This window comes from Pieris rapae, chromosome 17, assembly GCF_905147795.1.
Source record: "Pieris rapae chromosome 17, ilPieRapa1.1, whole genome shotgun sequence".
In the NCBI taxonomy this organism is placed as follows: Eukaryota; Metazoa; Arthropoda; class Insecta; order Lepidoptera; family Pieridae; genus Pieris; species Pieris rapae.
This window is the reverse complement of record NC_059525.1, coordinates 6,168,672-6,183,928: the sequence shown is the minus strand read 5'-3', so window position 1 is coordinate 6,183,928 and position 15,257 is coordinate 6,168,672. Positions and strand designations below refer to the sequence as shown.

Genomic DNA, 15,257 nt, shown 5'->3' with positions numbered 1-15,257 from the left:
AACTGACAGTAACTTAAGAATCACTAAATTTTTTGGACGGTTTCCCAGATTGAGAAATGTTTATTCATTTATACTTATTTAATTTTACATATCCATTAATATTTAAATTTAAAAGAGATACAATAAGAAACGAAAATTAGGTCCGAGGTGATTCATTTATGTTTTGCTATGGAAATAATAAGTTTTTGTTAACAGGATAAAAAATGCCGATAACCTGCAGCAAAATACTGCGCGTTATTCACATCGTAAGAAGAACGTAGTACATTAGAAGATAAAATAACTATAACACAATTGTAGACTTTGAAGGATTACAGAAATAGAGGCAAAGATGTTTCCTTATTGTTTATCTCATGAATATTTTTTGAGGATCCCTTTTAAAAATGATACATAAAGTTCTTTATGGAGTTTTATTAATTGTTATATTCCAGAGTTTAGTAGTATTTTGCTGAGACTTCCCTCGCTTTGTTGTCGCTCCTATAGGGTTTATGATTAGGATTTTCTTAAGTCTATCTTTCTTCGTCGACTTGGATTTCAAAACACCCTTTTGATAGGTGCATATCGATTCACACTGAAAAATGTTTTATATGCAATAACATGCGCAACGTAATTCAAATCAAATCATAATACGTTTATTCAGTTTATATGCGTCTTAGGGCATGCTTATGAATGTCAAGATTGTTTAGAAAATTCATGAAAGAGCAAGACTACGCCATCCGTTCGCAAAACTATCATAAGGCCTGGTTCTGAGAAAAACGGGAAAGAAACTCTTACCCGCCCTCTACATTTCAATTTTTCAAAGGAAAATATAAACATCTGATCTGTCAAAACCAAATTAAAAATCTGTTCTGTGATTTACCACAACACTATTACATATTCTAAATACTCATTTAAAATATAATTTATGTAAGAATAATCGAGCCTATGTCTCGCCCTCAGATTTCTGTATCTGTTTCATGATCAATGTGTTTTTAATAGGCATGGTGATCAGCTTTCCATGCCGGCAACTTGCGTCTAAGGCATGCCGGTATCCTCACGATGCTTTTTGCACACCCAACAAACCAGTGCACATAGACAAAATACATTGGTACACAGCTGAGATCGAGCCTTTGACCTCAGAGATGTGTCTCGCTGAGGACCGCACTGTTCTTAATATACATTATCTAATTTAATAAATTTAAAAGTTTCGCTTAATATCAGTAGGTTTAATATCAGCTACATACAAGTCTGCTTAAAATCTAATGATCACTTTTTGTTATTATTTGAATTATTGCAAAAGCACTACTAAATTTAGACTTAGATGAAATACTAAGTTTATTCATAGAGTCTCTGTTTCTATAAAGTGTAACACTTATGTACACATTATTCACTTGCACTTTAGGTTTTCTTCCAAATAAGCTCTATTATTTTATAGTTGCTAAGCTTCTTATATACTAGAAACATGATTAATTTTAACATAATATGGGAGTCACGTATGTGAACATTCATGTATCGAAAATGATTGCTGCAATGTACTTGTTGGGCCAGGAAAGTGAACATACAATTTAGTATACGAGAAAGAGTAATTATAGAAAAATATTATTCTTGATGTGTTTCTATCTCACCTGTTCCTTATTATAGAAATTATTTTTATTTCCACCGCAGCCCGAATATATTCGCTCTTTACAAACCTTCCAAATGGGATCATAATACCACCTCGTGAGAGATCCGAAACAAAATCCATAATCAAACGTGAGGCTGCACCACCTAGGTCGTTGTCCTGGGAAAAATATAAAAACGTAATATTATGATTCATTTTTTTTTGAATCAACAGTGAATTTTATTTCATTAGATTTTGTTTGATGAAATGTATGTTTACTTCGAAATATATAGTTGAGTGTTCAATAGCTAAACAATTTTTAATAGAGTTAGTAGTCGTCTTTAATTAAAGTCAAATAATGTAATTCAATATATTTCTAATACGCACGTCTACCGTCGGGAGCCCTCAAACAATTTTGAATGCAATCGTATCTTGAATCGAATCTATTTCCGTTGCCTTGACAACCACCCCAAAAAAATTTTGAGCAGTTTTTTGTTTTCGGATCAAAGTAGTACATCATAATTTCACCGCGACACGGCCCTCTGTCTGGGTTTAAAAGACATGTTTTGTCGATCACTGAAAATGTAGAAAATTATGAAACTTGGATTCAGCCTATCGAATTAAGCTGACTTATATTATTATATAATGAGTTATTGGAGTCCACTTCATCTTTATTTCCTTATTTTAAAAACAGGGCATCTATTTGACTATTGTACGAGTGTTTGTCCTTGGCGTATATATATATTTTATCGTCATTTATTTTATGTTTCTTGTGCACAAAATATCGTCATTGTAAATCTTGTGTTATCTGACAAGGTTTCTGGACGCCCGGCCCAGTCACATTAAGTTGAGTAAGAGGCTTTCTAGTCGTACGTATGTCCCAGAACAGATACAGAGGCCATGAGGCAGATTTATATTTACTTCCTTTTTCATTGAACAGTATCCTTGAAGATAAACGGGATACGGTAAGCTGCTAAAGTGATACCGCGTTCGATCTTGTCAAGTAGCTCTTCATTCATATCAGAGGTGCATGAGTACGCATAATCGAGAATAAAAAGCAGAAGAGATTGCGCTAACACAGTTTTAGTGCGGATAGGAAGAAAATTAGAGAGATGTTTTAGAGCATTAGAAACGGCGTGAAGTTTACGGCTGATTTCCTCTACGTGAAGGATAACGTTTGGTCGAAGAAGACCCAGGGTTTTTAACAGTCTTATTCAGAGCCAAGGCTATGCCGTCAAGGTAAACGCAAGAGAGCCCATTTGACCCTTGAAGTGAAGAAAGAAGTTTCGATGATTATTATTTATTATGATACATTACCTTCAGGCACATAAGGTGTTACCCGTATAATCGGTTGTTTGTACGTATTATACTTTTGTTTAAGCGCCAAAATATTTTGAATAAAAATCGTTATTAAAACTAGTAACATTTTTAAACATATCGTGCAATTGAGTTTATTGTTCGAGTAAATTCAAATAAAATTTTATGATTGTAACTGTAGTTTTTATTGTTATAAATCAAATATTCATTCCTTGTATTAAAATAGTTGTATTTATTGCGAATATAGGAAAATTTATATGAATCAATATATAAATAAACGATGAATCACAATAGTATACCAGTATGTTGCAAAGCTCAAAAAAAATTTTTTTTTTATGATCTAAGGAAGGTTTATGAAGAGAAAATTTGAGATATTTGTTGTATTTACTAAGGTTTTTATACCGGAATAGCAAATAATCTCTATGTGATAGCAATATTTTCCTTCTGTTGGTATATAGCTACTCAAATGTTAGCCTAGGCATAAAATAATGTTAAGGCAAAACAAAGTTCGCAGGGGCAGCTAGTATTTGATAATTATTTTAAATTGGAGGTGCCGTATTTGATACATTCATTTTTGCAACCAAATTTAAGAATTAATCCAAATATGAAAACATCTTTCTAAGTTATACCCAATAACAAACACAGAATAAAAAAAGCTCTACTGAAAAATTACTATACTTTGGGCGATAGTTCGCTTTCACATTAAGAAAGGATTGATGAAAACTTAATAACACCATTCAAGTATCTAAGCAACATTGAAGAACACACTTCATATGTTATTACACAAAGGAATTCGCTTTCGAGTTCTTGAGCAAATCTCATAATTTAGTCATGTGAATGTAAATTAAGAGAACCCGTGTAAAACCTAACTTTCTGCAAAGTTTTCTTTAAACAATGCGCGAGAATTAACTTCGTGGGCTCATAAATTAAGGGAGACCCGAAATGAGTGGTGTACCCATATCTGATGTGGGTTTTCTAATAAAAATTGTTAACATGTAATACTACGTTACTACCTATGAACCAGAAGAGGTTTTGCTTATGTTCTTGATCATAGCCGTGGGTTTTGCGCTGGTACTCTTTAATTTCTAATAGTGATAGCGATATAAACCCTTGCTTGTGGTACGTCAATTTTTTTTATAGAACAGGGGGCAAACGGGTAGGAGGCTCACCTGATGTTAAGTGGTACCACCGCCCATTGACACTCTCAATGCCAGAGGGCTCGCGAGTGCGTTGCCGACCTTTTAAGAATTGGTACGCTCTTTTTTATTTATTTGTCAATTGAATAAAAAATATTAATAAAAAAAAATTGTGACTGCATTTTTAGTATGCGTTACAATTGTGAGATTTCAAAACCCTTTTAAGTAACAAATACCTGTCTTGGTTCCCAGTTCATTCATAATATACTATTTTTACAATTGAATTATTTTACGACTGTTTAGAAAATAAAAAAAATTGCATCGGCAAACTTGGATCGGTTATTTCGTAGCCAACTATCTTACTAAGCCGTTTAATTAACAGCCTAGCCTTTAAATTAAACGGCGCCGTTTAAGTAGCGGCCTGAAATATGTTCAGCTAGTTAATCAAACATCTAGCCAAATGACTTGGATCGATGAGTTTCATTAATTTCCTAGCCTGTTGACTGTTAATTTTAATTTAATTCCACTTTCTGCCAGTATCAAACTCGAAACGAAACTCTTCAAACTGTCAATATGGCGTCGGCAAACCACAACTTTGATGGTGTTTTCCAAAGTTTCATGAAAACCAACAAGTAGAATGGAAGAGTGTAGTGACAATAATAATGTGAATTTGACCCAAGCAATTTAATTTTAAAAGAAATATTTTTATGTCGTATTTTTTAGATTTTCAATATTTACAGTAGTACTAAAACCCAATATTGGAGTCTGGATATCGCGTTCACTTTTATATCACCGCCGTTGGCCGAAACTACAAATCATCAGAACAAAATAATAAAAAAATTCAGTGAACGTTACCTACAAGCATTAATTCCATGCTGCTGTAATAGCCACACAGATATAGTCTAAAAAATAAAGAACTAAAAAAGGCTAATCAATATTTGTTCATTCTAAAAAACATCTTAAATTCCCTCAGGTTTCTGTATTAACGGTAAGTGTTTTTTTAATCAATACTCTTCTAATACACGCCATTGATTTTTAGGTCAAAGGCCAACGTACGCTTTGCAAGCGTTAATTGCGTAGAATTGCCCAATTGAAAGTAAAATCTATTGGTTTACAATTGTTAGACGAACGCATAACTTAAGGGGTTTTTTAAGGTTCGAGTCATGCTCTTGGGACAATTTCTGGTTAAGGTTTACAATTCAATACCTCGTAATAAATATACTAACCTTACCTAACCAAACTAGATAATAATTAGTTTTTTGGACAGTTTTTTAAAATAAAAATATTAATGTACTAACCTAACCTAACCGAACTAGATAATAATTCGTTTTTTGGACGCTTAGACTCGTACATACTCAGTATAATCAAATTCAAGGTATTGAATTGTAAACCCATCCCCAATTTCTTTATTCTAGAAGAAATGTCAGCGCATCGTTTCCATTAAAAATATCTAGGAGTGTAAATTTCTTTAGCTTTACATCTGACGTTTACTAAAACTCCATTACCATATGTATTCGGCATGAAATTCAGAACAGCAGTGGTTACATTTGCATTGTTAATGTGTTGGCTGAACTTACATACGACATAAGGGCAGTTTAGTACCTGTATAATGTGTTTAATAATTGGCTTTGTGTAAGAACAACTTTGTTTATTTCATAGTGACGGGAATGGTTTCGTGTTGACTTATAAATACTTGAATCTTCGTATCTGTTTTACAATATATATGTTTTGTATTGTCTTACTATAGTAAGAATTTATTCACTCGCGGGGCCACTGGAATTGAGAATGTTCATAGGCCTTCCTGCTCATCAGCCCGCCCATCCTGCCTGATGTTAAGGATGTCTTGCGATGTCCTGAGAATTCTCCATCCGCCGTATCTTTTCTTTGTGTAATTGCATTTAGAGTTCTATATAATAATATTGTTTTAAAAGCAACACTGTTTTGCTATTAAAAATTTAAACGATATGTATAGTATACAAAACAAAATAAACATTTAAGTAACCGTATCAGCAAGCCGGTTTCCTCACGATGTCTTCCTTTACTGTTCGAGCGAATGTTAAATGCGGACATAGGGAGAAAGTCTATTATTTCACAGACGGGGATCGAACCTACGATCTCAGGGAGGAGAGTCGCTGACGCCACCAGGTCAATTCTGCTCTTTTCTAAAACCGCCTTCAATTTCATGTCCGAATTAGCATTAACATTGAAACACCAAAATAACAGTCCTCGATTCAAGATGTTTCAATAAAACGTAAAGAAATCTTAAAATAACCCATACCAAACCAAATCCGTATTTCTCCGAGCGAAACAATTCAGATGCCAATAAGGAAATCCAGGTGTCAAGTTGTATTTTGCAAACACCTGGAAAAATTTCCCGACGTCTTTTCTAGATAAATCTCTTTATTTTAACATAGAAATAAAATTCGAGGTAAATTCAACCAAGGTTTTGACTGTGCCGCGTTTTCCATCAAAGACATAGTAGTAAGGTAATGCTATCTTTTAAATAGCAGGTTAAATATGCACTTTGAGCATCTACCCTCGATATTTAATTATTTACATTAAAATTATTTTTAAAGAGGAAACGCGCGCAATATTTAATTAGTCGCAATGGCAAAGCAAGCCAACTAAAATATGGCATACGATGTAACTGAAAGTGTGCAAAGTAAATTTCATATTCAAAGCGATCGAAGCCTTTCAAAGCGCAATGACCCACTCCGGGGCGGGCATAAAATTCTTAGCTGAAGTTGTGGCATACCGCGCCGGAAGTCGCGGCGACAAACTATGCAACTACGGAAGGAACACTTTTGCGTAGAGTAGGTTGTGGATAGAGACTAATGCAATAATACATTTGATAATTATAAACTGATACAAGAAATCCTAGATTCAAATCGTACATTGTGAATATGATGTCGACCGGACAATTAAAACTTTGGAACTAGGTGATTCTGTAGGATATATTTAGTAAGTATTATGTGCCTTTTTAGGAGCTTGCCAGAAGTTCATAACTCAGTTCAGGGTTTAAGTTAAAAGAAATCTCTTCAGCAGCTATCAAATCAATTCACGGCGATGGCGACTATACTGTGAGAAGCTTACCCACCGTAATATTTGTGATCATAATCGAATATATCGCAAAATCGAATAATTTAAATTTAAATGTATATTGTAAAACCCCTTTACGTGGGACTTTTAATTTTATTACTAACTGATCATTTGTACTGACTCAAATACATTAGTATTTTTGTGCGTTGTCTCCTGTCTCGTTTTAATTAACGTACAAATATGACACTACGTATAGTATATTAGACCTGTCTATGTCCAAGCAAAACTGTGACTGCAACAGCCCAGCATTTGCCTTTCTTTTAATACGTAGAAGTGCATACAATTGTTAGAACTTCGTACTTATAATGTTTCAAAACGCTTAATATTTGATCTGACTGTATATTTTTGAAAAATCTTTTTTAAGTTGCCATTGAAGTCATTGCGCATATTTAAAGAAATACCTCTGTATTGAGTTAGCCCAGGCCGTCCTACAGGGAGCCAACTCATGGACTATGTTTGTTCATTAGAGGTTTAATTTGATTTTTCTAGCGCGCTCCTAATTGCATTGCTTTTATAATTCTCGGCTCATTTATGCGGAGACGCTGGGCACAATTAGTTTGTTCTATTTATTTTATGGTCTCTCTGCGTGTTCTATACTGAGAAATAAATTATACTCTATATATACCCTTAAACTGTCGACATAGAAAAATTTTCAAAAAAACTATCTTTAGAACAAAAGTTTAATTAGCAGAAATGTTTTTGGGCCTCAAAGCCCCTCAAAATCGTTCATGATGAAACGAGTATTTAAGAAACAACAGATTTTTATCATAGATTTATTATAAAACTAAAATGTTAACTTTATATTTGCTGTTAATTAATATTTTCAAAATAAAGTTTATGAACACGTGGCATAATTTTAATAAAAACTTCTCAACTTTTTACGCGTTGCAATAATGCAAAACGATGTACATATATTAATTTATATAATTGTTTTGTTTTTTGGTATTTAATAATACGGTAAAGGCCTCATCCAGAACTTTTCATTTATATGCACATCCATTTTATGTTACTAGAAATTTTTATAAATACTCCGTTTAAGTTATATTTAAATTAAATTAAGAAATTTTATAGAATAAAACAAAGTTTCGTGTCAATTTCATTTATTTGCACTTAATATATTTACAATTCGATTTCTTAGTAATAAAGTTAAATTCCTTATTCAATAAAAAATTCATATAAAATTGCCATGTAAAAAAGATTCGTGCAAATCATAAGTATATACTGAGTGTAAACTACGTTGCATCTCAGTCAGTGTAATAAGCAAGAACAAAAAAAGAAACAGGATCAAAAAATATATATACATCATTTCTTTAAATTATCGTGAAAAACATTGAAGGTATAATAATGAAACAAACTACGTCACAAGAATGTAATAAGTTTTTATAAGCTTATATGACGCCATTAAAGTGCCCAATTTATCGATTCCCAATTGATTCCTAACCTAATGACGTTATCAATGCTTCGTTGACGGAGTGCCATCCATATTTATTTAGCACGGTTTTTAATACTACAGCGCTATGCTGACATCATTCAAATCAAATCAAAATTTATTTATTCATGTAGGTAACAATGTACACTTATGAACGTCAAAAAAAAAATTAAATGAATTTAATTTTACATTTACTGCCAGTTCTCAAATCCAGGGCGTAGAACGGAAGAGAAGAACTGGTAATGAACTGGCATTACAAGTTTCAACAGATACAAACATTAAGGATCTTCAAATCAGTAAAATATAGTTAAGTAAACTACTTATTAGCTAGCCAACTAGTTTACTGTTTACTATAAAAGGAAATTACTACGAGAAATATGTACTAATATAATCATAGCTTTTAAAAATCCATATATACTTTAAGTCAACGGACGCAAGACATATAGTATAATCTATTAGTATTTAGTAAATTGAAATGCAAATTAAATAATAATATACTTGACATTTCATTAATTAAAGGACCTATACGGAAATATTTAATTGACAAAATCCTAACATGATGCAACGCAGTTAACCTGGGGCATTGGGCAGTGACATAAGCAGTGAGTCATTGGGACTTATTTCTAGAGATTTAAAAAATACAAGCATAATTTTTTTTTCAATAATAGATTTTGAGTCGATGGCGTTTGACTTGCTGACTTGTATGCATTGCTGCGTTTTTTGTTTCAATGTAGTCAACAAACCTGGGTTTTTTCCTGGTAACTAATAATTCGCAAACCTAAGTTTGTTACTTTAATACTTACAGTTGACCCGGATAAAAAATAGTACTCTATAAATAAAAAAATCAATATGTATTTTTTACTACTAATTCCGTAATAAGAGATGTGTAACATCTACGGATTACGGGTCGTTAGATAGTATAGTTATGGATTACCTCCATTTAAGTGTTAATACAATAGTTTTATATCGTTACCGTACATAACAGGCCTGCAACCAAACACCCTTCCGAGTTATACTGCTGAGTGCTGACAAGTATAAGCTATAACTTTTTTAAAGGCACGCAATGTACATCATTCAATTGTTTACGTCACCATCGCTTATAACAACATCTGGCAGACTCGAAACGTATTATAAATGTTTTATGTAACAGAAAGAATTAAAAAATAATGATAGCTATGCTACATAACCGTATCAAATAATAAAACTCCTTATTTAAGCTTAACAATTTTTACGACATTATTTAAAAATTATTACGAGTTTGAAGCAAGTATTTTGTATGATTTTCCAATTAGATAAACCTTTTGCGTAAATTTTTGATAACGTTAAATTTATTCTGGAAACTTCGAATTTCAGACATTTAAGAAGACTGATTTAAGCCTTTGCCATTTATATAATTTATGAAAAGTATTATTACTGCAAAAGGCAAATCTTAAAATGTTATTAATTTAAACGCTGTATTTACAATATATGTACATGTGAAATTAAAAACAATAACACAGTATAAAAAAATAACAATATTTTAATTCATGTAAAAATCAGTCATCTCTAAACGTAAACTTAGAAATTATACCGTAGGGCTTTGATAGTTTCGTGATATTTGTGCTCCAATAACTCAGTACATAAGATTTTTTTATATATATAATTGAGAGCACGTTTGTAACTAACTACCGCAGCCTATGGACACCCGGCCGGTCTTTATACCTTGATACCTTTTTTAGTAAAAAAAAACTGGATATGGATTTTTTCTATCGCAATGTTCATTAGATGTCATGTAAAATCAAAATACATATCAATAAAGGTTTTCAGCTGATTTATTTGTAGTTCGCGTTGTCGAGTCTCAATATTAATCTTAAAAACAAGTTTAATAGTTAGTTCGTGGTAAAATTTAATTATTCAATTAGTCATTATCATTGTCACACTATGATCAGATCACATATGAAATCAAAAGATAAATTAAGGATATATGAAAACAGTACATTTCTAGTTAAAAGCCAATACATTAATTAAGCATATACTTGCGAGGGACGCGTCAGGTTGTTCGTCCCACGGGACTATCCCGGTCTTTTTATAAAGTCAACCATTCGAAACCGAAACTTCCAGAAAATGGGTAATTGGGAAAATGAAAGATGTTCTATGAACGCCAGATACGAGTCAAGCTCCTTTTTTTCAACGCTATTAAAGGTTGGTTTAATAATATTGAAAAGAGTAGTTAAGTGCAATGTTGGTCTACTAGCTTCAGCGTGCGACTCTCATGCCTGAGGTCGTAGGTTCGATCCCCGGCTGTGCACTAATGGACTCTTTCTATGTGCTCATTTAACGTGCAATTTAGCTTGTGACCTAAGTTATTCGTTATTTTACTAGAAACTGAAATGAGTTTTATATATTTATTTTATGTGAAATGATTGTTTGTGTAAACCCAATGTAAATATCATTAAATCTTATATATGAATGACTGTGATCCTTAAGCCCTATATTTGCTCGAATTCCGTTGGTGTCATTTGTAAATTCATACTCTAAACGGGCCTATCATACGGTATAAAGTATGAAATGATGATAAAAAACAAATGAACTAATTTAAGGCCAAGATTATTTATGCGAAAATGTCCCTATTTTGTCTTATACGGTGTAAAAAAATGATTTTTTTTAAATAACTGTTATAATTTAAAGCCTAAAATCCGTAAAGTAATAATATCGTAAATAATAATTTATATATTTATATTCCAAGTAAAGATACAACGGCATCTTCCTGGCTAACGTCAGTGTCCTCATAATACGACAAATCGTAGTCCTGCGCCATTACCATTGGAAGAAAAAAGAGCAAGATGAGTAGAAACCAATTTAAGAACGTCTTCGATGCACCACCGTTGAGCGTTACTGGAACATAAAATATTTTTGAATAAATTATGAATTTATATTAAAGAATTAACTAAAGTTAAGGAGTTGGATTGAGTAAATATTATTATAATACGATGAAAAAAACATATGTATAATGTAAGTTCACTATCGGTTGTTACGACAATCATGCAATTGATAGTTCCAAAAATACAATATATTTTAAAAATCGTTTGTGAAATTCAAGATTCAAGTAGCATTTGTAAAATAGATATTGATAGATAGATTTATAAAATAGTTATATTCATAAGATGTCCATGATGGGTAAACAGCACTGTGTTACTAAATTTCTCTGTTTAGTTAATTATTTTAGCTTAGCAACCCATCGTTTCTGTCTGTCACATCAAACTTTTATGTTATTTCAGCGCCATCTATGTTAATTCAGACGAACTAACAAACGCAATGTGTACCAAAATAATGGTTTAATTCGCAGTCCTGGACCCCAAGAAAGTGGGGTCGCATATATTGTAGAACACAAAAAATTAAGTTTAATTAAATACCTTCGTTGCATATGCTTCCTTAAACTAGTATGTAGTAGGTAGGTAGTGTAGGTATAATACAGTTTTATTTTTTTCATATTATGATAGCTCTGTGAAACTATTCTGATATAAGTAAAGTACAATAAATTTAAACACTAAATCCCGAATGAAATCCCACGACTCCCATATATCATAATCTCATACGTTTTTGCACAAACTGAACGCTATATCTCGTAATATTACCCGAACTTGAACTCGTATGTTATAAATATATAAAATGTTAAAATTTTCCCTACATTTTATGATTCGCGGTATAAAATCAAATTTGAAATCAGATATATGCAACAAGAAGTATAATCACATAGTTTGTTTGAAACACAGAAATTTATCACCGTCTTGAAGATTTTAGATATATAATATATTGAATTTTATTAAGTATTAAAGCCGTTATTACAATATACACAAACATATTGTGTAACAAATTCAAAGAATTCTCCTCAACTTACTTCTTTCTGGCCTCGGATCGGTCTCCGGTGTTAGAAAGTCCAGCTTGGCAGACTTATTATAAACGTTGTATAAAGTTGCATAGCATGCTAGCCTCAGCCTACCCCCAGGAAATAAATCCGGGGTGATCTTTTGCTCTATATTCACTTTCGTTGTGAAAAGGCCAATATCTGTTGGATGAAGGCTCGTTTCTGTTGCTCGAACCTGGAAAAAGTGTTTCTAAATAAACGTCAAACAATTAATATGAATCAAACATTTCTCATAATAATACGGCGACTTTATGTTTTATTTAAGCGTTGAAACTTTTCCAGAAGACCCAAGTTTGGTTGTAAATATTATTTACTCTTAGTAAGAGTTGGAGGTGTTTAAACACTTGGCCTCGATGGAAGTGGTCTAGCGTCTGATTTCTTTCTCGATCGAACCTGGTCTATTTCGACCATTTTTCTCGCATTGGGCTATACTGTCTGCGCCCGATGTTATGACTTTTTTTTCTACAGATTGCCAGTCTTTTATAGAGAAGAGCCACCATTACCGGAACGGTCTTAAGAACTAATAAGAGATAAAAGAAACATAGTAAAGACTAAAATGTATGGTTAGACAAATTCACTATATATTTTTTATAATAAAACAAGTTGTATATACTAACCGCTTCCTCATTGACATATACAGTAATGTTTGCAGAAGGTCTAGCTGGTGGTGAGGTACAGTTTGCTCGCAAAGTTTCTCCAGGTTGGTAGCGGTCCTTATCTGCTTTGAGAATTGGTATCGACGTTGGCAGCGCTGAAATTTTATTTTGGAAATATTAGCTTAATTTATAACTGACTTAAAATTGTATATATAAAATTATCCTCAATACCAGAACCGATCTGGATCTGAGGTATCAAATGATTTAGATTTTCAGTTTAGGCCCCATAATTTCTAAAGGATTTATCGTTGCATATTCACGTTACATATACCCATTGGGAATATTCTGTTTATAATACATGTTCTATCAACATATAAATAATATTTAAGCATAATACTATTAAGTATATGTTAAATGTGAGTAAACTAACCTCTGGCAGAGCCTTTACATGTCTGTTTATCCATATTATTGTTTATATTTTTTCTTGAGATTTAATTTCCAATCATGACAAAATAGATAATATACTACTTAATTATATTAATATACAATTATAAACTAAAAATATATCTAATAACTAACCTTAAAATTTAATTATTAAAAAATATTATTAAAAGGAGTCCCTTTAGGCAAGGTTCCGAAGATACTAGCAGCGTTTCTCTATATATACTATTAAGTATATATAGAGTATTATTTTTTAGCAGCCAGGCTTCCCCGCTATATTCTCGTCTAGCGTACTCTCTTTTATAAGAATACTACGGAATTAGAACTTATATTCGAGTTTGATCCATTTAATTTGTATATTATTAATCATACGCTATTTTTATAAATAGCAACGACGGAAACAAATCCTTTTTGACTTCCTTTAGGTGCGCCTTAAAAAAGCTCCAAATAGTTTTCCATATTTTTTCATCACTTGTCAATGGTGTGTAATGCAATAATGTGGTGGCACCTGCTCTTTAACCCTTTATAAATCAAATTATAAAATTAAAAAAATGTGTTTATTCATGATTACTTTCTTACTTATTTACTTTCAAGTTAAAAATATGCCTGTGTCAGGGTTCCCAGCACTTTAATAACAAACATAATTATGTATATGTATATTTACCTAAAATATGTATATTTATATAACTTAATCTTTTATTTCGACAAATAACCCGACAATTCTAATTTGTATTTTATATATTCTTTTGATTTAAACCAACTATATATTATGCTACTCGATAATTGTGTTATGAAATAATGTTTATAACATGCATGCCTGTTTCGCTTACTTTACAATCAACATGATTAATACTTATTGTATCTCTCTAATAGGAATGCGTCATTGATTCGTAACACAAACGCAACGTAACTCTAAACTTGCCGAACATCACAAATTGTCCGTAAGCCATTGTGTAACGAGGTAGTTAGGAAGTTCGTAGTTCATTTGGAGATAGCGACGCTAACAATATTACTATAACTCTATTCTGTAATCAAGATTTTGTCTTAGTTCAAACGCAATGATTTGTACTGCAATTTGGAAGTAACAAGAGTCTTAAAATACCTTAATAATTTTAACCTTCGTGCCCGGATAACATAGATTTCTTTGAAATTACGTCGTAGGAAATAGTTTCTTTAAATAACTAACTTACTAAGTTACTAGTACTTAACTAAGTTTGTTGGAATAAAATATAATTGCTTTTGAAAAGGATAGTAACCAATTCGTTCGTTTATTATCCTTAATATTTTATTGGGAAATAAATCCTTACGAATGTTATTGGGCATGTTGAACCTTGATATTTTATTTAAAGAAGCTTGGGCATCTTCTTCCACATGTAAAAATATTAAAACAAAATACGAATTGAAACCAAGCAAAACTAATAATAATAATTGACGATGAAAGTATTTTGAGGTCATTGTCATACTTTTTTAAAATAAAACCTCTTTTTATATTTCTAACATTCATAAACGTTAAATGGGCAATTGTAAACTTAATGAAAGCTTAAATAAACATTTAAAATAATAGAAATATATGAAAGGACAGAATAGCATGTTTTTATGCTTTCGCAAATACCCAGCAAATGAAATTTCACCACAAAAGATACACATTTCTCTGTAAAGCATAAATTAGAAAAGGACATATTATTTTTAACAATGCGACGAAGGAGACCCACGGACAAAGATTTGTAAGGACATTATGAGTTTTGTATGAGAACGGACA

The 15,257-nt window shown here is 31.9% G+C and overlaps 2 protein-coding genes across 2 annotated transcripts in view; both read right to left on the bottom strand.

Moving 5' to 3' along the window:
* Positions 1-393: 393 nt before the first annotated feature.
* LOC110995252 (BPTI/Kunitz domain-containing protein-like) lies at positions 394-3,073 on the bottom strand. The gene is made up of 4 exons (XM_022262322.2): positions 2,894-3,073; positions 1,964-2,152; positions 1,602-1,756; positions 394-568 (listed from the first exon to the last, which is right to left on the bottom strand). The coding sequence occupies exons 1-4, from the start codon at positions 3,000-3,002 to the stop codon at positions 398-400; spliced, it is 624 nt and encodes a 207-aa protein (XP_022118014.2). The 5' UTR covers positions 3,003-3,073; the 3' UTR covers positions 394-397.
* A 6,144-nt stretch (positions 3,074-9,217) lies between these two features.
* Positions 9,218-15,257, bottom strand: part of LOC110995258 — a 69,445-nt gene continuing 63,405 nt past the window's right edge. The window contains exons 4-6 of the mRNA XM_045631978.1: positions 13,079-13,212; positions 12,435-12,636; positions 9,218-11,431 (exon numbers count right to left, since the gene is read on the bottom strand). Of these exons, the coding sequence (XP_045487934.1) occupies positions 11,271-11,431; positions 12,435-12,636; positions 13,079-13,212 (497 nt within the window). The 3' untranslated portion in view covers positions 9,218-11,270. The remainder of the gene's footprint in view (positions 11,432-12,434; positions 12,637-13,078; positions 13,213-15,257) is intronic.

Coding starts and splice junctions, on each gene's coding strand:
- LOC110995252 (XM_022262322.2), bottom strand. CDS start 3,002: ATGTTACTAGTTTTAATAACGATTTTTATTCAAAATATTTTGGCGCTT. Junction 2,153..2,893: donor AACACCTTATGTGCCTGAAG/GTAATGTATCAT, acceptor CTACATTTTCAG/TGATCGACAAAACATGTCTT. Junction 1,757..1,963: donor GAGGGCTCCCGACGGTAGAC/GTGCGTATTAGA, acceptor TATTTTTCCCAG/GACAACGACCTAGGTGGTGC.